Source organism: Nerophis lumbriciformis, linkage group LG28 (genome assembly GCF_033978685.3).
Source record: "Nerophis lumbriciformis linkage group LG28, RoL_Nlum_v2.1, whole genome shotgun sequence".
NCBI lineage: Eukaryota > Metazoa > Chordata > Actinopteri > Syngnathiformes > Syngnathidae > Nerophis > Nerophis lumbriciformis.
Genome location: NC_084575.2, coordinates 2253868 through 2277216, shown reverse-complemented (window position 1 = coordinate 2277216; position 23349 = coordinate 2253868). Strand labels below are relative to the sequence as shown.

At 41.7% G+C, this 23349-nt stretch overlaps 1 protein-coding gene across 2 annotated transcripts in view; it reads right to left on the bottom strand.

Moving 5' to 3' along the window:
* The window catches only part of LOC140680206 (uncharacterized), a 62054-nt gene extending 39775 nt beyond the window's left edge, over positions 1–22279 (bottom strand). Inside the window, exons 1-2 of one of the 2 annotated variants that reach the window (XR_012051419.1) lie at positions 21805–22279; positions 10063–10750 (exon numbers count right to left, since the gene is read on the bottom strand). Coding sequence is in view for 1 of the 2 variants with exons in the window: in XM_072916652.1 (XP_072772753.1) it covers positions 21805–21991 (187 nt within the window). In the remaining variant the exon portion in view is untranslated. Of the gene's footprint in view, positions 1–10062; positions 10751–21804 lie in introns of those variants that run through there. The other variant, XM_072916652.1, reaches the window with a different exon arrangement.
* Positions 22280–23349: the final 1070 nt, after the last annotated feature.

Below are 23349 nucleotides of genomic sequence, written 5' to 3'. Positions count from 1 at the left end.
CCGGTCTGCCAATCCAGAGGTACCGCCCCCGATGTCCATGCGATGTTGCAGAGTCTTGTCAACCAAGACAGCCCCACAACATCCAGAGCCTTAAGGAACTCCGGGCGGATCTCATCCACCCCCGGGGCCTTGCCACCGAGGAGCTTTTTAACTACCTCGGCAACCTCAGCCCCAGAAATAGGAGAGCCCACCACAGATTCCCCAGGCCCTGCTTCCTCATAGGAAGACGTGCTGGTAGGATTGAGGAGGTCTTCGAAGTATTCTCTCCACCGATCCACAACATCCGCAGTCGAGGTCAACAGAGCACCATCCCCACCATACACGGTGTTGACACTGCACTGCTTCCCCTTCCTGAGGCGGCGGATGGTGGTCCAGAATTGCTTCGAAGCCGTCCGGAAGTCTTTTTCCATGGCCTCACCGAACTCCTCCCATGTCCGAGTTTTTGCCTCCGCGACCGCTGAAGCCGCACACCGCTTGGCCTGTCGGTACCTGTCTGCTGCGTCAGGAGTCCCATGAGCCAAAAGAACCCGATAGGACTCCTTCTTCAGCTTGACGGCATCCCTCACCGCCGGTGTCCACCAACGGGTTCTAGGATTACCGCCATGACAGGCACCAACTACCCTGCGGCCACAGCTCCAATCGGCCGCCCCGACAACAGAGGTACGGAACATCGTCCACTCGGACTCAATGTCCAGCGCCTCCCTCGTGACATGTTCAAAGTTCTTCCGGAGGTGGGAATTGAAACTCTCTCTGACAGGAGACTCTGCTAGACGTTCCCAGCAAACCCTCACAATGCGTTTGGGCCTGCCAGGTCTGTCCGGCATCCTCCCCCACCATCGCAGCCAACTCACCACCAGGTGGTGATCGGTAGAAAGCTCCGCCCCTCTCTTCACCCGAGTGTCCAAAACATGAGGCCGCAAATCCGATGACACAACTACAAAGTCGATCATGGAACTGCGGCCTAGGGTGTCCTGGTGCCAAGTGCACATATGGACACCCTTATGTTTGAACATGGTGTTTGTTATTGACAATCCGTGACGAGCACAAAAGTCCAATAACAAAACACCACTCGGGTTCAGATCCGGGCGGCCATTCTTCCCAATCACGCCTCTCCAGGTTTCACTGTCGTTGCCAACATGAGCGTTGAAGTCCCCCAGTAGAACGAGGGAATCACCCGGGGGAGCACTCTCCAGTACTCCCTCGAGTGAATCCAAAAAGGGTGGGTAATCTGAACTGCCGTTGGGCGCGTAAGCGCAAACAACAGTCAGGACCCGTCCCCCCACCCGAAGGCGGAGGGAGGCTACCCTCTCGTCCACCGGGTTGAACTCCAACGTGCAGGCTTTGAGCCGAGGGGAAACAAGAATTGCCACCCCAGCCCGTCGCCTCTCATTGCTGGCAACGCCAGAGTGGAAGAGAGTCCAGCCCCTGTCAAGAGAACTGGTTCCAGAGCCCTTGCTGTGCGTCGAAGTGAGTCCGACTATATCTAGCCGGAACTTCTCCACCTCACGCACTAGCTCAGGCTCCTTCCCCCCCAGCGAGGTGACGTTCCACGTCCCAAGAGCTAGCTTCTGTAGCCGAGGATCGGACCGCCAAGTGCCCTGCCTTCGGCTTCCGCCCAGCTCACATCGCACCCTATATATACCTTTTCTGCAACATCAAGGTATATATTGACGCTTACATAGGTCTGGTGATAATGTTCCCCTTTAAAATAACAAGTTAATGTACGAATTGGCCTGAAAAGAATCACGCTGCTCTTTACAACATTTAAGATGGCGGCGCGCACAATTGCAGCGGCTCATGGCTCTCCTCTTCAGTGCTATTCTTTATTGTTTTTCTACTTCTTTCTTACCTGTTCTTTCACTATCGGCTCTGTGTACACTCAGTACACCCGCTAGACACTTTTGGATATCGGCGTCAAATACCAGATATCGGTCTTCGGAGACTTTCACTACACGCACAACATCAAGGGAGAATAAGTAGAAACGGGGCTGTAGGGCCGGTGTTATGCTACGGCTAAAGAAACAACCACACAAGCCACCTCTATCAAGCCTGTTTCTCTGCAATGCCAGATCCCTGGTGCATAAAACGGACGACCTGGAATTACAACTCGCTGGAAATCGCTACGTTCGTGACTGCTGTGTTTTGGCCATCACTGAAATGTGGCTTCACCCGAGGATCCCCAATGCTAGCCTGCAGCTAGCAGGCCACACTTTGCTCCGCTGGGACACGACTGTGAACTCTGGTAAGAGCAGAGGAGGGGGCCTCTGTGTTTACGTGCATGATAACTGGTGTAACAACCGGACAATCATAGACCAACACTGTTCTTCAGACCTCGAGCACATGTCTGTAAGATGCCGGCCTTTTTTTCTACCGAGAGAGCTAACTGTAGTGCTTGTCACGGCTGTTTACATCCCACCAGACACCAACGTGAACACAGCGCTCTCTCTCCTGCTGAACACCGTAAACGAACAGCAGCAGGTCCACCCGGATGGTGTTCACATTATTGTAAGGGACTTTAATAAGACCAACTAAAATACTGTACTGCCAAAGTTTTACCAACTTATAAAGTGTTCTTCTAGAGGAGAGAACACTATGGATCATGTTTACACCAATATCAGGCACGCATACAGAACCACACCCCTCCCCCATCTCAGCCAGTCAGACCATCTTTCTCTCCTGCTCTCTCCAGCCTACTCCCCCCTCAGACGCAGAGTCAGAGCCACCATAAAGACAGTTACAACCTGGCCTGAAAATGCTGTGTCAGACCTACAGGACTGTTTCAGCCGAACACACCGGGACTTACACTCCCTGATAGACATTTACACATCCCGCTGCCTCAGAAGAGAGCTACCAACATTATCAAGGACAGCTCCCACCCTGGCTTTGACCTGCTGCCCTCAGGAAAGCGCTACAGGGTCAACAGGTCTAAGACAAACATATTCAAGAACAGTTTTTTCCCCAAAGCCCTAACCACTGTGAACTCTCATAGGCACTGATTTTAGAGTTTAGTAGCTCTCTGTGTGCAATTTTTACTCTCCACCCACAATCTGAATGCTTCTGTATTTATGTATATAGTATAATATTTAAACAACACATTCTGAACATTCGTTCTCAGGACTGGACTATGCACCTTACCTCCTTTTGCAATATTTTTTTTTCTCTCCTTCCTGTTTTGCATAATTGTAGACTGTCAGACTGATACTGGAGTTGCTTTTAATCTCATTGTACCTGTGTATAGTGACAATAAAAGGCATTTTATTCGATTCTATTCACAAGAAAAGAAGACCAGTTTTTACGAGGGGTGGGGAATATGGCCTAAAATCTATATTGCGATAAAATTCCCTTCCACCTGATTGCAGCTGGGATAGGCTCCAGCGCCCCCTGTGATTTTAATGTCGGTTACTGATGTATAAACTTGGAGAAAAGATTAGGTCGTTTACATTGTAAATATGTATTCTTTATTGTTGTCTCTGCGATGGCGCCATCTTGTGGTCGAGTTTGCTCACTGCGAGTGCTGTGGGTTGAAAAATGATTTCCTTTTGCTTTCTTGCCTTGAACCCCAAGTATGGTTTCTTTATTTATCTCGCAAAGCAACGTTTGTAAGTGTAACCGGGGATACCCACTGGATGTGGAACGGTGGCGCCAGACTCGCTACGTTTTTTTGTTTTCAAGTCAATGTGTCAGTTTCCACCGCCTGGCTTCTATGTTTAGTGGTCGCCACAACGAGGTGGTTCAATTGAGCTAAAATCTGCTCGTGTGGGACAGGAAGTCATGCATAAACACAAAATAAATGATCCAGTTTACTTTCAAGATAGAATACTCTGTTTAAGGCGGATGGTATTCTACACTTTGAAAAGTCCTAATGGACATGAAGTCAACTTGTCATAAGGTTTTCAGACCTAATTTCACCTCCTTGACAAATGGACGAAGACATGCTGATTCTAAAAGGCCCAAAATTAAAGAATCATATAACAGGCATATCCCGGTCAGCTATATGGAGGCCTGTACTTCAGCATTGTATTAAAATGACTAGTTCCATCTCCAACATGAACACTGACACTACTAACACTACTGCACACAGGAAAACGTGTGGTGGAGAATTGCAAGTAGTCGAAACAAAGATTGTGAATGACTGACAAGAGGCTCACTTTGTTCATGTAAGTCTGCTGTGGAATTAACATGCTCAGGTTCTGAGCGAAATGCACAGAGTGAGACCTCTTAGTCCAATTTAAAATCCAGAGACCAAGAAGGAAACACATGGACATAGCAATGTATTGATGACGACAAGAATTAAGTTACTAGGTTTATTTTTATTTACCGTATTTTTCGGACTATAAGGCACACTTAAAATGCTTTAATTTTCTCAAAAATCAACAGTGCGCCTTATAACCAGGTGCGCCTAATGTACAGAATAATTCTGGTTGTGCTTACCAACCTCGAAGCAGTTTTATTTGGTACATGGTGTAATGATAAGTGTGACCAGTAGATGGTAGTCACACATAAAAGATATGTGTAGACTGCAATATGACCCCAGTAAATAACACTAAAACGTTAAATGTTCCATTGAAAATAAAGAACATTACACACAGCACTCAAAAATCTGTCAAAATGTTTTAGTACGACTTTGAAGCCGCATCACTTGATGGATTGTCGGTCCATTACGGCTACCGTAGTCAGAGATACAAGTATTACTATGGTGTGTGTATAAGGACCACAAAATGGCACCCATTAGCAGACATTATCTGGTATTTCGTTTTACAATATTATGCAAAACCAACTTGTCTTACCTTCTGGTACCTGCTGACGTGTATTTGGGATCTGCATAAGTCCTGAAAATTTGCGCACATCCGCCATTGTAGTCTGTGTTGATTCCATAGTCTATCTAAGCTTCTTCTTTTTCTCTATCTTCTTGTTGTGGGACATTCATCCTCCACTGTTGCCATTTCTAATATAAAGTAGTGTAAAGTTCTTACTTATGTCTTTCAGTAAACTCGCCATAAAAGCACTAAAACATACCGGTGTAGGAGTTTACATTATTCACCCAAGGAACTTTGGTTATTAGAGAGTTCCGGTCGGACTTTTTTTCACGGGACACATTTCGGGCGTTGTTGATGCACTAGTGAGCCACGGATGAGGAGATGCTGCTCCGTTATTGATTGAAGTAAAGTGTGAATGTCATTAAAACAGTTAGCTCCATCTTTTGACACTTCTTCCACTCCCGTCCTTACACGCTACACCGCTACAACAAAGATGACGGGGAGAAGACGCTGTCCAAGGTGAGGCGCGTAAATAAGACCGCCCACAAAACGGTGCATCCTGAAGCGACTGTCAGAAAGTGACTTGAAGATGATGTGTAAAAGATCATCTATGCACATTTTGACCAAAGAACCACCATTACATGTTATACTGACCACAAGGAAGTCTTTTACGTTTAGAAAAAAAATAAAAAAATACTGTATATATATATATATATATATATATATATATATATATATATATATATATATATATATATATATATATATATATATATATATATATATATATATATATATATATATATATATATATATATATATATATATATATATATATATAAATATATATATGACTCCTTTAATGCGCCCTATAATCCAGTGCGCCTTTTGTATGAAAATAGACCTGACGAGACCCGCTCATCGACAGTGCGCCTTATAATCCAGTGCGCCCTATGGCCCAGAAAAAACGGTACACCGGTCCCGGCCTACAATTACATTAATATATTAATGCCCCTGGACATCGTATTAAATGTTTTTTAATACCACTTAAGGCCTTAATTAAGAAAAAGTCAATTTAATGATTTTAATTGTTTTTAATGACCCACGGAAACCCTTAAACAAAATGTGGACCGATCGATACAAAAATCGACAGTAACCATACTTGCCAACCTTGAAACCTCCAAATTCGGGAGATGGGGGGGGGGAGGAGTATATTCATAGCTAGAATTCACTGAAATTTAAGTATTTCTTATATATATATATATATATATATATATATTTAAATAAAATAAATACTTGACTTTCGGTGAATTCTAGCATATATATATATATATATATATATATATATATATATATATATATATATATCCATATAAATAAAATAAATACTTGAATTTCAGTGTTCATTTATTTACACATATACACACATGACACTCCTCTCTACTCATTGTTGTATTTGAAAGTGCAATGCTTTGCAGCCAGTAGCACAGCCTTTGAAGGAGCATAGGTATGTGCAGTGTAATATTCTGGGTTGGAGTCAACAACCAGGCGAGGTGACAAAGTTACGTCTCTTTACTTCATACTTCAGAACCGACTCCCACACTTGCATTAAAGATGTGCTATTTGGATTTACACTGTATGAAAAAACATTTGAAAAGGAATTTTACCTTTGCAACCTCATTATACTATTAGCTAAGTTTCATATTCATAAATGTAGGTTTCTTAATACCCGACCAGTTTTTTGTGCCTTTAAAAAATATTTAGAACTCTACATTAAAACACTTTCTACCTCTAACAACCAAAAAGCTGTGAAAACGATGACGCCGTGTTCCAAATTTAAGTTATTTACTGATATTGAGTGAGCCTATGGCTTTCCACTTTGTTTATTATATATATATATCTATATATATATATATTGTATTCTATTTTACCGTATTTTCCGCACCATAAGCCGCCCTGGGTTATAAGCCGCGCCTTCAATGAACGGCATATTTCAAAACTTTGTCCACCTATAAGCCGCCCCGTGTTATAAGCCGCATCTAACTGCGCTAAAGGGAATGTCAAAAAAACAGTCAGATAGGTCAGTCAAACTTTAATAATATATTAAAAACCAGCGTTCTAACAACTCTGTTCACTCCCAAAATGTACGGTAATGTGCAAATGTGCAATCACAAACATTGTAAAATTCAAAATAGTGCAGAGCAATAACATCAATAACTTAATGTTGCTTGAACGTTAATGTCACAACACACAAAATAAACATAACGCTCACTTTCTGAAGTTATTCTTCATTCATAAATCCCTCGAATTCTTCTCCTTCGGTGTCCGAATTAAAAAGTTGGGCGAATACGGGATCCAAAATGGCCGGCTCCGTCTCGTCGAAGTCATTGCCTTCCGGAAAGCTCGGACAACAGTTGTGACCGAAATATCCGCCCAGGCATTTACGATCCACTGGCAGATGTTGGCGTATGTCGTCCGGCGCTGTCTCCCTGTCTTAGTGAAGGTGTGTTCGCCTTCGGTCATCCATTGTTCCCACGCCGTTCGCAGTCGTGCTTTAAATGCCCTGTTGACACCAATATCGAGCGGTTGGAGTTCTTTGGTTAATCCACCCGGAATGACGGCGAGTGTTGTATTTGTGTGCTTCACTTGTTTTTTGACACCATCTGTGATGTGGGCGCGCATGGAGTCTATATCAACATGGAACACACAAAGGAAATTAAACGTAATACCCGCGCGCTTCTTCTTCTACGGGGGCGGGTGGTTGCTTACCGTAGAAGAAGAAGCGCTTCCTCTTCTACGGGGGCGGGTGCTTACCTTGGCAGTTGCTTACCATAGAAGAAGAAGCGCTTCCTCTTCTACAGGGAAAAAAGATGGCGGCTGTTTACCGTAGTTGCGAGACCGAAACTTTATGAAAATAAATATTTATATTAATCCATATATAAGGCGCACCGGGTTATAAGCCGCACTGTCAGCTTTTGTGAAAATTTGTGGTTTTTAGGTGCGGCTTATAGTGCGGAAAATACGGTAGTTACTTTGAATTTACAACCCCCTGGCGATGCTTTGTACTGTTTTTGTATTTTTGTATTTACTTTGATTATTATTTTCAACCGTTTTGTAAATGCTAAAATGTAAAAATTAAGTTTTATAAAAAAATGTAAAAAAAGATTCCCACACTTGCCGTCACGGGTGCACAATACAACGTAAACCATTTGGCCAACCAAAAAGTAACCACAGAAAACTATACGGTATAAGTGTTCTGTGGTTACTTTTTGGTTGGCCAAGCAGACGTGACGACAGGCTGTCTTCACTCAGGTCCGCACGGACCTGGAGGGGGCGTGCCTTAAGTCCGGCTGGAAATCGGGAGAAATTCAGGAGAATGGTTGTCCCGGGAGATTTTCGGGAGCGGCACTGAAATTCGGGAGTCTCCCGGAAAATTTGGGAGGGTTGGTAAGTATGACAGTAACAATACCAAGTATAATATCAGTATAAGGTCGATACAGTGGTTTGATCGATATTTTGTATTATATATATTTTGTTGATTTTGTTATCGTTTACAAACTCAGGAAATACGTTTTTGGACACAGGAAGACTTTAAGGGCACAAACCAAATGATTTCATTCAGAGCCATATTTAAATATTGAATTGATATTCTAACACCACCATCCTGTGTTTTTGTCTGATTATGATTGCGAACAAAAATGTTATCATTCAATGATCTTAAAAAATGTTTATATCAGTATCCACATTGGTATAACCGATACTGCCCTTGTAACTACTTGGTACTGGAACAATACCTACATTGGTAGTATCAGCCAAAACTAAAGTATCAAACAACAAAACAAGTGATTATTACCAGAGGTATGGACTCGAGTCACATGACTCAGGTAATTATGTTTTATTTTCTTCTGATCATCCAGCCGATTTATAGGCAACAGTTTAGTCTAGCAAAGTGGCAAAGAGCTTTGCGCTGCTAATATACTTTAGCCACTTTGTGGATGGTTTTTCGCGTTTTACATTTCCCCTATGGGGTCCTCTTTACTATGCGCTTCAGATGGAACGCAGGTGTGTGTACTTGGGTTATTGCGCAACACTTTAATTTATTAACTCTGCTTGATTGGTTATCAACTTTGAATGTTTGGACAAGTACTTGAATTTGAATTATGATATATTGAGTTTCTAATAATGAGTATTATTATGAAACTAGGGCAGCATGGTGGAAGAGGGGTTAGTGTGTCTGCCTCACAATACGAAGGTCCTGAGTAGTCGTGAGTTCAATCCCGGCCTCGGGATCTTTCTGTGTAGAGTTTGCATGTTCTCCCCATGACTGCGTGGGTTCCCTCCGGGTACTCCGGCTTCCTCCCACCTCCAAAGACATGCACCTGGGGATAGGTTGATTGGCAACACTAAATGGTCCCTAGTGTGTGAATGTGAGTGTGAATGTTGTCTGTCTATCTGTGTTGACTCTGCGATGAGGTGGTGACTTGTCCAGGGTGTACCCCGCCTTCTGCCCGATTGTAGCTGAGATAGGCTCCAGCGCCCCCCGCGACCCCGAAGGGAATAAGCGGTAGAAAATGGATGGATGGATGGATTATGAAACTAGGTTATATAAGTGCACTTGTAATTGAATTTGTAATTGATTCATGATTGAGTTTTATCACTTTAGATAAGAAATCATGATCTGTATTATTAGAAATGTATTATGAATGTTCATTTTAATTGGACACATGATTGTATATTAATCAACATGATTAATTATGTCATATCAATTGGTTTATTAGCACAAAACATTAGTCATTCCGGTCAATCAAATGCTTACATTATGCTTTCAAGTACATATTGAATGTACTTTAATGTGAAGAGGTAACTAGGTTAGTCACTTTGTTTTTTTGGACTTGTAGGTCAGGTTTTTTTTTCGGGAAGGAATACCCGTTGACCCAAACAACCTGAGCTCCCTATCCACCTTCAAACTCAACTCAACAAATGGCGAGCTAAACAACTAAGCGGTAGGACAAGCATTTTTTTCTCCTCCGCCGCGAACCTTTTGGATTACTTTTGTTTTTGAACTGAACTTTTGGACTAACGCGAAAGTCGTTGCTTTTGCGTACCTTTTGAACTGAACTGTGAACTGGTTCCGAGAAGGCAGCAGGACTGTATCTTGTATTTCTGTTTTGGGCATTTTTTTTCTTCCTATTGTGTCATCTGTGGCATTTATATTCTTGTTTCAATACATTTAATGCAGTCGAAAACCAGATAACTAGTTGTCGTCATCTTTCATACCTCAGGCTCCTAGACGAACCATCTTCTGTCACACGGGTTACACTCTTAACCCGCCTAGCCCAAGCCAGCGTTACAATGTTCCCCTCTAAATTCCAATGATTAGATTTAAGACTTCAATCAATCAATCAATCAATGTTTATTTATATAGCCCTAAATCACAAGTGTCTCAAAGGGCTGCACAAGCCACAACGACATCCTCGGTATAGCCCACATAAGGGCAAGGAAAAACTCACCCCAGTGGGACGTCGATGTGAATGACTATGAGAAACCTTGGAGAGGACCGCATATGTGGGTAACCCCCCCCCCCCCCTCTAGGGAGACCGAATGCAATGGATGTCGAGTGGGTCTAAAATAATATTGTGAGAGTCCAGTCCATAGTGGATCCAGCATAACAGTAAGAGTCCAGTCCACAGTGAAGTGTATGAGCATGAAGTGATGAAGCCTACTTGGATGAGTCTTCTAAGACAAAGTGAACAGTCCAGTTGTGATGGATTGAATGCCCTGAGAATAAAATGATATGTGCTTACTTGGACTGTGATGAAGCTGTGAGGACTCAGGTGCTTTGTCTTCATGCTCTTCAGTCTTCACAGAGACAACAGTCAGTGGAAACTTGCTGACATCATCCTCCTCCTGCCCTACAACACACTCTCCCTCCTCTTCCTCTTTCATGTGTGGATCTTCCTCTTCCTCTTTCATGTGGGAGGGCTGCTGGACGTCTGTTGGGTAAATAAGTAAATTAGATAACGAGAGAATAGAAATAGTTTTGGACTGACACTGTTAACACAATGACATTATTTGTGTTCTTCCGTTAAAAGTGTGTTGCAAAACAACCAATAAAAACAAGGGAAATACCTCCTTTTTTCCTCAAATGAATTCAAAAGTGGCACAGTGACAACAAAAACAGACTTGAAAATTTGATGGGGGGCAATTTGAAAAGTATTTATAAGTACGAGGCAGCATTGATTGAGGCATTCTTAACTTTACACTCACTGATGTAAAGTGTGTAAATATTTTATTCTGTATATGGTCTATGACACCTAAACTTTATCTCTAAACTTAACCACAATCTTGTAATGACATAGTCATTACCATAATTTAAATATCATGGAAATAAAAAATCTAATTCCAAAATCACTTAAATGGTATGTTTTTGTCATCATGCAAAATACTTTTTTGTGGTCATTTTGTTGGCTTGGCCAAAAGGAACTTTTACCAAAACATGATTTACTATGTGGTGTTTTTATGGGGAATCTCCATCAACAATTCCTCTTTAGGAATTGGAGACCATCTACGACACGCTGAAGGAAAGTCAGTCACCTTTATGCTCTTTTAATTAATTTAAAGCGTTGACTACTTTGGTAACTGAAAATAAATGTTTACTTTCACTTATTGATACACGTTGGTCAGAATCAGGAAGTGAAATTATAATTAATTAGATTTGATTACAGTATAAAATGTTTTTGGTGAGTGTGTGAGTTTTGTGTAAACATGTTGATGCAGGGGTTGGAACAGGGGTTAGTGCGTGTGCCTCACAATACAAAGGTCCTGGGCTCGGGCTCTTTCTGTGTGGAGTTTGCATGTTCTACCTGTGACTGCTTGGGTTCCCTCCGGGTACTCCGGCTTCCTCCCACCTCCAAAGACAAGCACCTGAGGATAGGCCCCTCCCACCTCCAAAGACATGCACCTGGGGATATGCTGATTGGCAACACTAAATCGTCCCTAGTGTGTAAATGTTGTCTGTCTATCTGTGTTGGCCCTGTGATGAGGTGGCAACTTGTCCAGGGTGTACACCGCCTTCCGCCCGAATGCAGCTGAGATAGGCACCAGCACCCCAAATGGGACAAGCGGTAGAAAATGGATGGCCCGATGAATGTTGATACAGGTTTACATCTTCTTGAGGACTGGAACACAGATAGGCACCGAAAAGATACACCCATTTTTAAAACCTTCACTAAGCTGTGCCACCAACATTGTCTCACTTAACTCATTAAGCAAACTACCAGGGTGAGTGAGTCTTTTTAAACCTTCATAGACCTCATTGTTACTTCTGACCAGTCTATAATCCCCACACTACTGTATGCGGCTTAAGTGATCATTCCATCATTTTCTGTACCCGTAAAGAACATAGAACCGAGGCTGATGGCCACAAAACAAGCAAAGCTACAATCCTCAAGACCAACACTAGCAAGGCTTTCAATGACAAACTGGCAAATTAAGACTCGCCTGGTACTTGCAAGTACACAGGTTTTTGGGTCAATTCCTAACCTCAGAAAAGTAGATAACGTCACAGTCAAAGTGGGCGACATTATAACAAAAAAAAATTTGATTACCGTATTTTCCGCACTATAAGGCGCACTGGATTATAAGGCGCACCTTCAATGAATGGCCTATTTTAAAACTGTGTTCATATATAAGGCGCACCGCATTATAAGGCGCATAGAATAGACGCTACAGTAGAGGCTGGGGTTACGTTATGCATCCATTAGATGGAGCTGCGCTAAAGGGAATGTCAACAAAACAAATAGTGATCGTACTAACACTGCTACTTGCTGCTCTCTGTTCAACAACTCAGTGTGCGACTTTGTCCTCCAACTGTAGCCATCTCGCTTTGTTCCCTCGGAAACTCTGTTTAGTCTTCTTTACTTGGCGCAGGTCATCATGTTGCTTACTCCTCTTACGCACCATTGATTCGTTTATGTTAAATTATCTCGCTGCTGCTCTATTCCCGTGTTCTACTGCGTGACTGATCGCCTTGAGTTTGAACTCTGTGTCGTAAATGTGTCTCTTAATAGGAGCCATTTTTCTTCTTCTTCTACGGTAAGCAGCCGCCAACTTCATTTTCCTCCATAGAAGAAGAAGCACTTCTTCTTCTAGGGTAAGCAGCCGCCGACTTCATTTTCCCCCGTAGAAAAAGAAGCGCTTCTTCTTCTACGGTAAGCAGCCGTAGCACACTGCTTCTTCTACGGGGGAAAATGAAGTCGGCGGTTGCTTACCGTAGTTGCGAGACCTGTTGTGGCTCAATATTGGTCCATATATAAGGCGCACCGGATTATAGGGTGCACTGTTAGCTTTTAAGGAAATTTGAGGTTTTTAGGTGAGCCTTACAGTGCGGAAAATACGGTACCTATCTTGGCTGCATCGTAGAGACTAATCTCTCCAGTGAAAAAATTACTACTAAGGTAGTCAAATAATCAACTGATGAATTCTGTTCTTACTGGTGTTGTCCCGATACCAATATTTTGGTACCGAGACCTGTACCAAAATGTATTTCGATACTTTTTGATACTTTTCTAAATAGAAAGGACCACAAAAAGTGCATTAATGGCTTCATTTTAACAAAAAAAATCTTAGGGTACATTAAACATAAGTTTCTTATTGAAAGTTTGTCCTTAAATAAAATAGTGAACATACTAGACAACTTGTCTTTTAGTAGTAAGTAAACAAACAAAGGCTCCTATTTTAGTCTGCTGACGTATGCAGTAACATATTGTGTCATTTATCTACCTATTATTTTGTCTACATTATTAAGGACAAGTGGTAGAAAATGTATTATTAATCTACTTCTTCATTTACTGTTAATATCTGCTTATTTTCTGCTTTAACATGTGCTATCTACACTTCTGTTAAAATGTAATAATCACTTATTCTTCTGTTGTTTGATACTTCACATTAGTTTTGGATGATACCACAAATTTGAGTATCAATCTGATACCAAGTAGTTACAGGATCATACATTGGTCATATTCAAAGTCCTCATGTGTCCAGTGACATATTTACTGACTTTATAAACATAATATAATTTTTTTTAAACAAAAGAAGATGTTGTGATGCCAAAAAATATTGATATAATCATAGAAGTAGTATATTTTACAGGCGGTATAGTACCAAATAGGATTCATTAGTATCGTGGTACTATACGAATGCTGGTATACCGTACAACCCTAGTTCTTACATAGTAGGATCACCCCGCTGGTGGGTAGAAATACACTTAAGACTCTAACACAAGCACTCATTTAACCCCACTTTGACTACAGAGTTCATGTTTGGTACCGTGATGCCTTAAAAGCCCTGAAAAACAAACTCCAGACAGCCAAAACAAAATGATTGGGCTTCTACTCAACCGTCCATCTCAGGCTCACCTTTCCACCAACCATTTCAGAGTACAGCTTCTTGCAGTTGGTCTGGTGTACAAGATACCACCGTGCGTGACTGCTCGCTGACTGCTCGCTGTTTCGAAAAAGCTAAGTATCGTTCTATTTGTGTGCTTTTAAATTGTTCTGCAGCTTTCTTTATTACTTTCTCAACATATTTAGTAGTACTATTTAACTTGCAAATCACCCGATCTCTGTCTCTCCACCCGTCCCGCAGCTAGCTAGCAGCTAGCTGCTAAGCTAACGAAGCTAGCGCGGAGAAAGGCGTCGCCGGGCGCCGGTCAGAAGGAGTCTACTCCTGCACACCGTGACCAGGACTTCTCGGAAGACAGCAGGAACTTCACTCGGTGACAGAAAACACCGTGAGTATGGCTTCCTGCGCGTCTTGCACCTTACTCACGGAGAGGCTGGCTCTGCTAGAGGGCCGTGTCCGCCAGTTAGAGCAGAGTAATCTCGTAACTTTAGATGTTGCGGACACATCTGCTAGCGTTAGCTGTAGCGAGCTAACTAGCCCAGCCTGTAGCAGTCCTAAGCGGCCTACAAGCTACGGTGTACCGGTTGAGACGCATAATAGATTTAGCTCTTTAGCTAGTCCTACACCCCAGTCTACCGGGCACCACACCTTAGTCATAGGGGACTCCATCACCCGAAACATAAAGCTTAGCAAACCAGCCACAATTAAGTGCATCCCGGGGGCCCGAGCACCTGACATAGAGGCTAATCTTAGGGAGCTAACTCGCAACAGGCCTAGTAAACACGTACGACAGGCTAATCGCACCACTAGTTATGCGAATATAGTTGTACACGTTGGCTCCAATGACACTAGAATGAGACAGTCAGAGATTACAAAGAGAAACATAGCCAGGACTTGTGATCTCACTAGAAAGATGTCCAGGCATCGAGTAATTGTCTCTGGCCCCCTGCCTGCGAGAGGCAATGATGAGAGATATAGCAGATTAGTCTCGCTTAACAAGTGGCTGGCTAGCTTCTGTAGACAACAGGGACTAACGTTTATTGATAATTGGCCCTCTTTCTGGGGCAAACCAGGCTTGCTGATGAGGGACGGCCTTCACCCTAACCAGGAAGGCGCCATCATCCTGTCTAAGAATATAGACTACTGTTTAAGTCACATTTGACTAACTACACTAGAGCAAGCCCGGTCACAGGCAATTACAGAGCCTGCTAGTCCGGGTGAGGAGTCAGTTAAGCTAGAACTAGCCAGCGCCAGGCTGGATAATTCCTGTACGCATAGCAATTTTCTTAGAATAACACACAACTCACATAATGTGTTTTCTGTTGTGAATGTGTCCGGGGTAGATATGCATTCTACTGAGGTGGCAAATCATGATGCGTTCAGTCGATCGCAGCATCAAGCAAACAATCTGAAAATTCCCGTCGTATCAATTCCTAGATATGGTCGAAACTATTTAAAGTGCACTACGTATAATAAACGCAACATTATTAATATTTCTACTACGGATAATTTAAACAAAAACTCGTCAAAACAGCCCAATACTTATAATATGGGCTTTTTAAACATAAGATCATTGTCTCCCAAAACGTTATTAGTTAATGAAGTCATTAGAGACAACAATCTTAACGTCATTGGTCTTAGCGAAACCTGGCTCAAACCAGACGAATTTTTTGCGCTAAATGAGGCATCTCCTCCTAACTATACGAATGCGCATATTGCCCGTCCCCTTAAAAGGGGTGGGGGGGTCGCACTAATATACAATGAAAACTTTAACCTTACCCCTAACCTAAATAATAAATACAAATCGTTTGAGGTGCTTACTATGAGGTCTGTCGCACCGCTGCCTCTCGATATGGCTGTTATCTACCGCCCCCCAGGGCCCTACTCGGACTTTATTAATGAATTCTCAGAGTTCGTTGCTGATCTAGTGACGCACGCAGACAATATAATCATAATGGGGGACTTTAATATCCATATGAATACCCCATCGGACCCTCAGTGCGTGGCGCTCCAGACTATAATTGATAGCTGTGGTCTTACACAAATAATAAATGAACCTACGCATCGCAACGGCAATACGATAGATCTAGTGTTGGTCAGGGGTGTCACCACCTCCAAAGTTATGGTACTCCCGTATACTAAAGTAATGTCCGATCATTACCTTATAAAATTCGAAGTTCTGACTCATTGTCAACAAACTAATAATAATAATAACTGCTATAGCAGCCGCAACATTAATGCCGCCACGACGATGACTCTTGCTGACCTACTGCCTTCGGTAATGGCACCATTCCCAAATTATGTCGGCTCTATTGATAACCTCACTAACAACTTTGACAATGCCCTGCGCAAAACCATTGATAGTATAGCACCGCTAAAACAAAAAAGGGCCCCTAAAAGACGCACCCCATGGTTTACAGAGGAAACCAGAGCTCATAAATTATCATGTAGAAAGTTGGAACGCAAATGGCGCGCGACCAAGCTTGAGGTTTTCCATCAAGCATGGAGTGATAGTTTAATATCGTATAAACGCATGCTTACCTTAGCTAAAGCTAAATATTACTCAAATCTCATCCGCCTCAACAAAAACGACCCTAAATTTTTGTTTAGTACAGTAGCATCGCTAACCCAACAAGGGACTCCTCCCAATAGCTCCACCCACTCGGCAGATGACTTTATGAATTTCTTTAATAAGAAAATTGAACTCATTAGAAAGGAGATTAAAGACAACGCATCCCAGCTACAACTGGGTTCTATGAACACAGATACAACTGTATCTACGACGGATACTGCAATACAAAATAGTCTCTCTCTTTTTGATGAAATAACATTAGAGGAACTATTACAGCGTGTAAGTGGGATAAAACAAACAACATGTTTACTTGACCCACTTCCTGGGAAACTTATCAAGGAGCTTTTTGTATTATTAGGTCCATCAGTGCTAAATATTATAAACTTATCACTTTCCTCTGGCACTGTTCCCCTAGCATTCAAGAAAGCGGTTATTCATCCTCTGCTCAAAAGACCTAACCTAAATCCTGACCTCATGGTAAACTACCGACCGGTGTCCCACCTTCCCTTTATTTCGAAAATCCTCGAAAAAATTGTCGCACAGCAGCTAAATGAACACTTAGTGTCTAACAATCTCTGTGAACCTTTTCAATCCGGTTTCAGGGCAAATCACTCTACGGAGACAGCCCTCGCAAAAATGACTAATGATCTACTGCTAACGATGGATTCTGATGCGTCATCCATGTTGCTGCTTCTTGATCTTAGCGCTGCTTTCGATACCGTCGATCATAATATTTTATTAGAGCGTATCAAAACACGTATTGGTATGTCAGACTTAGCTTTGTCGTGGTTTAACTCTTATCTTACTGACAGGATGCAATGCGTCTCCCATAATAATGTGACCTCGGACTATGTTAAGGTAACGTGCGGAGTTCCTCAGGGTTCGGTTCTTGGCCCTGCACTCTTTAGTATTTACATGCTGCCGCTAGGCGACATCATACGCAAATACGGTGTTAGCTTTCATTGTTATGCTGATGACACCCAACTCTACATGCCCCTAAAGCTGACCAACACGCCGGATTGTAGTCAGCTGGAGGCGTGTCTTAATGAAATTAAACAATGGATGTCCGCTAACTTCTTGCAACTCAACGCCAAGAAAACGGAAATGCTGATTATCGGTCCTGCTAAACACCGACATTTATTTAATAATACCACCTTAACATTTGACAACCAAACAATTACACAAGGCGAATCAGTAAAGAATCTGGGTATTATCTTCGACCCAACTCTCTCGTTTGAATCACACATTAAGAGTGTTACTAAAACGGCCTTCTTTCATCTCCGTAATATCGCTAAAATTCGTTCTATTTTATCCACTAGCGACGCTGAGATCATTATTCATGCGTTCGTTACGTCTCGTCTCGACTACTGTAACGTATTATTTTCGGGTCTCCCTATGTCTAGCATTAAAAAATTACAGTTGGTACAAAATGCGGCTGCTAGACTTTTGACAAGAACAAGAAAGTTTGATCATATTACGCCTATACTGGCTCACCTGCACTGGCTTCCTGTGCACTTAAGATGCGACTTTAAGGTTTTACTACTTACGTATAAAATACTACACGGTCTAGCTCCGTCCTATCTTGTCGATTGCATTGTACCATATGTCCCGGCAAGAAATCTGCGTTCAAAGAACTCCGGCTTATTAGTGATTCCCAGAGCCCAAAAAAAGTCTGCGGGCTATAGAGCGTTTTCTATTCGGGCTCCAGTACTATGGAATGCCCTCCCGGTAACAATTAGAGATGCTACCTCAGTAGAAGCATTTAAGTCCCATCTTAAAACTCATTTGTATACTCTAGCCTTTAAATAGCCCCCCTGTTAGACCAGTTGATCTGCCGTTTCTTTTCTTTTCTCCTCTGCTCCCCTTTTCCTTGAGGGGGGGGGGCATAGGTCCGGTGGCCATGGATGAAGTGCTGGCTGTCCAGAGTCGGGACCCGGGGTGGACCGCTCGCCTGTGCATCGGCTGGGAACATCTCTGCGCTGCTGACCCGTCTCCGCTCGGGATGGTGTCCTGCTGGCCCCACTATGGACTGGACTCTTACTATTATGTTGGATCCACTATGGACTGGACTCTCACAATATTATGTCAGACCCACTCGACATCCATTGCTTTCGGTCTCCCCTAGAGGGGGGGGGTTACCCACATATGCGGTCCTCTCCAAGGTTTCTCATAGTCATTCACATCGACGTCCCACTGGGGTGAGTTTTTCCTTGCCCGTATGTGGGCTTTGTACCGAGGATGTCGTTGTGGCTTGTGCAGCCCTTTGAGACACTTGTGATTTAGGGCTATATAAATAAAGATTGATTGATTGATTGATACACCATACCACTAAAATACCCATGTATTGCAACTACCTAGAGGTAGTTGTACAAATGACATTCAACCCAGATTTCATAACGAAAAAGGTTCTAAATCCGTTTCCTGCTATCCCACCAAAATGTGGAACTCCCTATCAAAAAGAGAAGACATTACAGGTTGCGGCTACTCGTAACTGGGACTATACAAAGCCTTTTGCTTATTGTAAATTATAATTTCATTTATTTTCTTGCAGTATATTTGTATTTTAAATGCTAATTTCTACATAGTAATGTGAGTTAAAAAATATTTCAACTGAAACCATCTCAGGCTTTCTTGTAGCAGCAAGGTTTCCCACAGCATTTTGTTGTTAAGGCGGCCGCCTTAACAACAAAGAGCCACCGCCTAAACTAAGGTCTCCAGCCACACGTGCGCATTTAAAACAACTATTACTGTCCCCAAGCAAACGCATACACTAAGTGTCATACGCATGCCAAAATACTGGGGGCGCTGTAGCCTAGGACTTAAGATCATTTTAGCCAATCAGAAACCTCCAAAACGTCATTTCCAGAGGCGGCATATAGAAAAAATGGTGGGTCACGGCAAGAAATAATTATCTATGTGGACTGACAGAGAAGTAGAGCTACTTTTAAACATCGTTTTGGAGCTTAAAGTTAGCAAAACTCAACAAAGCGTTGACTGGGAAACTTACCAGTCCAAGTATGGTGACAATCTTACTCTATTTTGGAACGATACGGACTTAGAGGGACATCTGAGGAATATCCTCATCGGAAAGAGGACATGACAAAAACAACTATCGACACTAAACTGAAAGTGATTGGTGGAAAGTACAGACAAGCAGTGGACGCAGGTGGAAGAAATGGTTACGCTAGAGTTGTTTTGCTGTACTTCCAACTATGCCAGCAGATCTGGGGAGGTTCTCCATCAACTATGTCCATTCCATTTGGAATAGAAGCATCAGATATTGACACAAGCTCTCACAGGAGTTGGGATTCTCCATTCACCCTTGACAGCCTGGTCACAGACAAAAATATGCCCAATGATGTACAAGAGCAGCAAGATTCCAATAGGAGAAATCCACAATCTTCTGTGGTGAAAGAGAGAAGAGCTCTACTTCAGGTATGTGGGCGCTAACTTCATTGCTAGTAAGTAATATTGTTAAAAGGCAGATAGATGTGGCATCAAAACATTTTTATATGAACTGCACTGCATTTCCAAATGCTCTCAGATGACCACTTTCAACAATGTGGAATCAAATTTGTTTGAATATGATCATTGTTTGACAACAGTGTGACAAATATACTTGCTTTGGAATCAGAAGTCAAGATGGCAAGCATATATTAAAGTTCAGCTGTTTTACATGTATTTAAATAGGCTTGTAATAAAAATGCTTTGAGTAGTTTCTTGTAATAAATAATATTGAGATAAGTAAAACTGCAGTTGCATTCAATATTTTTTTTTTGTCAAAATTTAAATACCTCGAAGTGTTTTATTGACACACATTGTTTCCTGACGATGTTGAGGGCCATTTGACATGTTGCAAATAACATGTCACTATCTTACACCTGTGCTAAAGTGGCTTTATCCCAAATAATGTATTCATGATTGTTGAATGTCATTTTGTAAAAATCCTCATAATTTCTTTTTTTTTCACTAAGCAAAACTCAACAGCCACAAGCAGGACAGACTAAAAGGAAAACTTCCAATGGAGACAAAGTTGCTGAATGCAGTAGAAGACGACGTCCAGATAAAGAAGAGACTTCTGGACATGATGGAGACATCAGAGAAGCAATCGTCTGACAATTTAGACAAACTAACATCAAATTACTAAGTCAAAATATTGACTTACTAATAATGACATACTTAGTATCTCAGGTAACTAGGACTGTTTTGTGTTTTGTTTGTACTTTACGGAAAAATATGGAGATATATATCGTATATCGCCATTCTGCCAATGGAGCGGAAAACACAACCAAAAATTGTAGGCTTCTTTATTTCTCTAATATTTTTATTTATTATAAGATATTGTTATTTGGTTATTTTTTAATAAACAATGTGTTCAATGTCTGTAGTCTATTGCGCCCCCAGGCTGTGGTGGCAGCGATGAGGTGGAGACGTGATGGTGGCGACAGGCCGCCTATCCCGGGAGACGCCCCCTCCCACCACCTTAACTAACACATTTTCTGGGGGAAACACTGAGCAGTGAATGTGTACCGTGATGAAAGTGTAGCCTTTCTTATGCAAACTCCTCATAACTCCTTCAAAAACAATCACACATTGTTACAAACTGAGAGGAACATCAACCTCAAACTGTCTCGTTTTCATGAAGAATCTAAATGAAAGCATTGCATCATCCCCACAAGACAAACCATCTTCCTATTAAGTTGAAATTAAAGTACCAATGATTGTCACACACACAGTAGGTGTGGCAAAATATTCTCTGCATTTGACCCATCACCCTTGATCATCCCCTGGGAGGTGAGGGGAGCAGTGAACAGCAGCGGTGGCCGCGCCCGGGAATCATTTTTGGTGATTTAACCCCAAATTCCAATCCTTAATGCTGAGTGCCAAGCAGGGAGGTAATGGCTCACATTTTTATAGTCTTTGGTATGACTCGGCCGGGGTTTGAACTCACAACCTAACCATCTCAGGGCGGACACTCTAACCACTAGACCACTGATTGACCATCTATTGAAGAAAGGTGTTAATAATCAAATATAAAATTAGTAAAGATGTGAGAGTAAGAAGTCAACAAACCTGTTCTGTGTAACACAACTTGATGTTTCTTGAAAACAGCGTCCAATAGTAGCTTGTTCTCCTCCTTTGTTCTAGAAAGTTCCGCCTCGTATTCTGCTATCGTTCTTTCTAACACTACAAATATTTCTTCAACGGCAGCAGTTAGTCGCTGATCCACCAACGCTCTCAACATGTGTAATGTAGACATTTTCACACAATCACAACACTTTACTCTCACACTTGATCTCTACTTAGCGATGTGTTGATAACTTCTGTTAGCAGCTAACAAGCTAAGCTAACTAGCGAGCTAAGCTAACTAACAATAAACGAGCACGAGAAGCAGCAAAGTGCTTCTAGCACATCGAGACGATTTTATCCTTAAAATAAAGACTCAAAGATGTATTTTATACGACGTAAATATTTCAAACTGGAGAACAAATAATAAGACTGACTTATTAGCGTCCTTCTAGCTTCTTTCTGCGTCAATGTGCTTTCACGACAGTTGGCACGCTTGACGTTACAAGACGGTTCTGCTCTCGTCTACGACTGCTCTGCTCTCGCGAGATGTGTCATGCGCAGAAGACTCAAAGCTTTGTAGTAAATCAGGAGCGTGATCACTTTTTGATTTTCTACATTTATTTTGCATTATTGACTTTGTTAAAACTGTTGTTTGTCATAAAATGATTTTATTTTTTATTTTGTAGTAATTGTTTCAATAACTAAAATTATGTATATATTGTTATATTATTCACCAATAAAACGATACATTTTGGTTCCGTGTTTTATTCTGATGACAATGAGGTAAAAGGCATAGTGAAAGTGAAACTAAGCTACTGCCTCTCGCCGACACGTCAATTTATCGTGCAGTAGCCAAAAGTCACCAGTAGATGGCAGTACAGTATTGTAAAGTCCTACATATAGTACCATTGAAATGTTGCTGCTCATATAAATAAAACGCAAAATCCTTTATTTTGACAAAATACCTCTAGTAGTGATACAAATGTGCTCTGGCAAAATAATCTTATTTCCTTTGTTTGGCTTGAAAGAAGCTAGGAAAATAAACATGACAAAAAATGTGTAAATCTCCGCCATTTTAGTTTTACAAAAAAAAAAGTTATCAGGAAAAAAAAAAAATTGTAGATGATGTGAAAGGACCAAATCCTCTGTTAAGGAATAATACAAATAATAATAATCAATGTTATTTACAAGGTGCCTCTCTGGAGACGATACAAACATTACAACATTGAACAATATAAAACAGAACATGTCAGTTTAGACAAGAAACTAGAAATAGCTTAAATGAAAGTGAATAAGTATTCTGGAATAAGTGTGTTCTTGATTTGAAAAGGCTAAATGAGTCCATATTGTGGAAGTCTTGCTGTTCCAAAAATATGGAGGGTCAAATGGGACAAAAACAAAACAAATAAATACATCTTTAAATAATTACTTAATATGATAATTCATTACAAATGGAATTAAATACATAAATGTATTTTATCTTTCAAACTCAGCCATCGAAGTCAGTGGGCGGGTCCTAAAATCTGATTGGTTCCACCGACCAGAGAG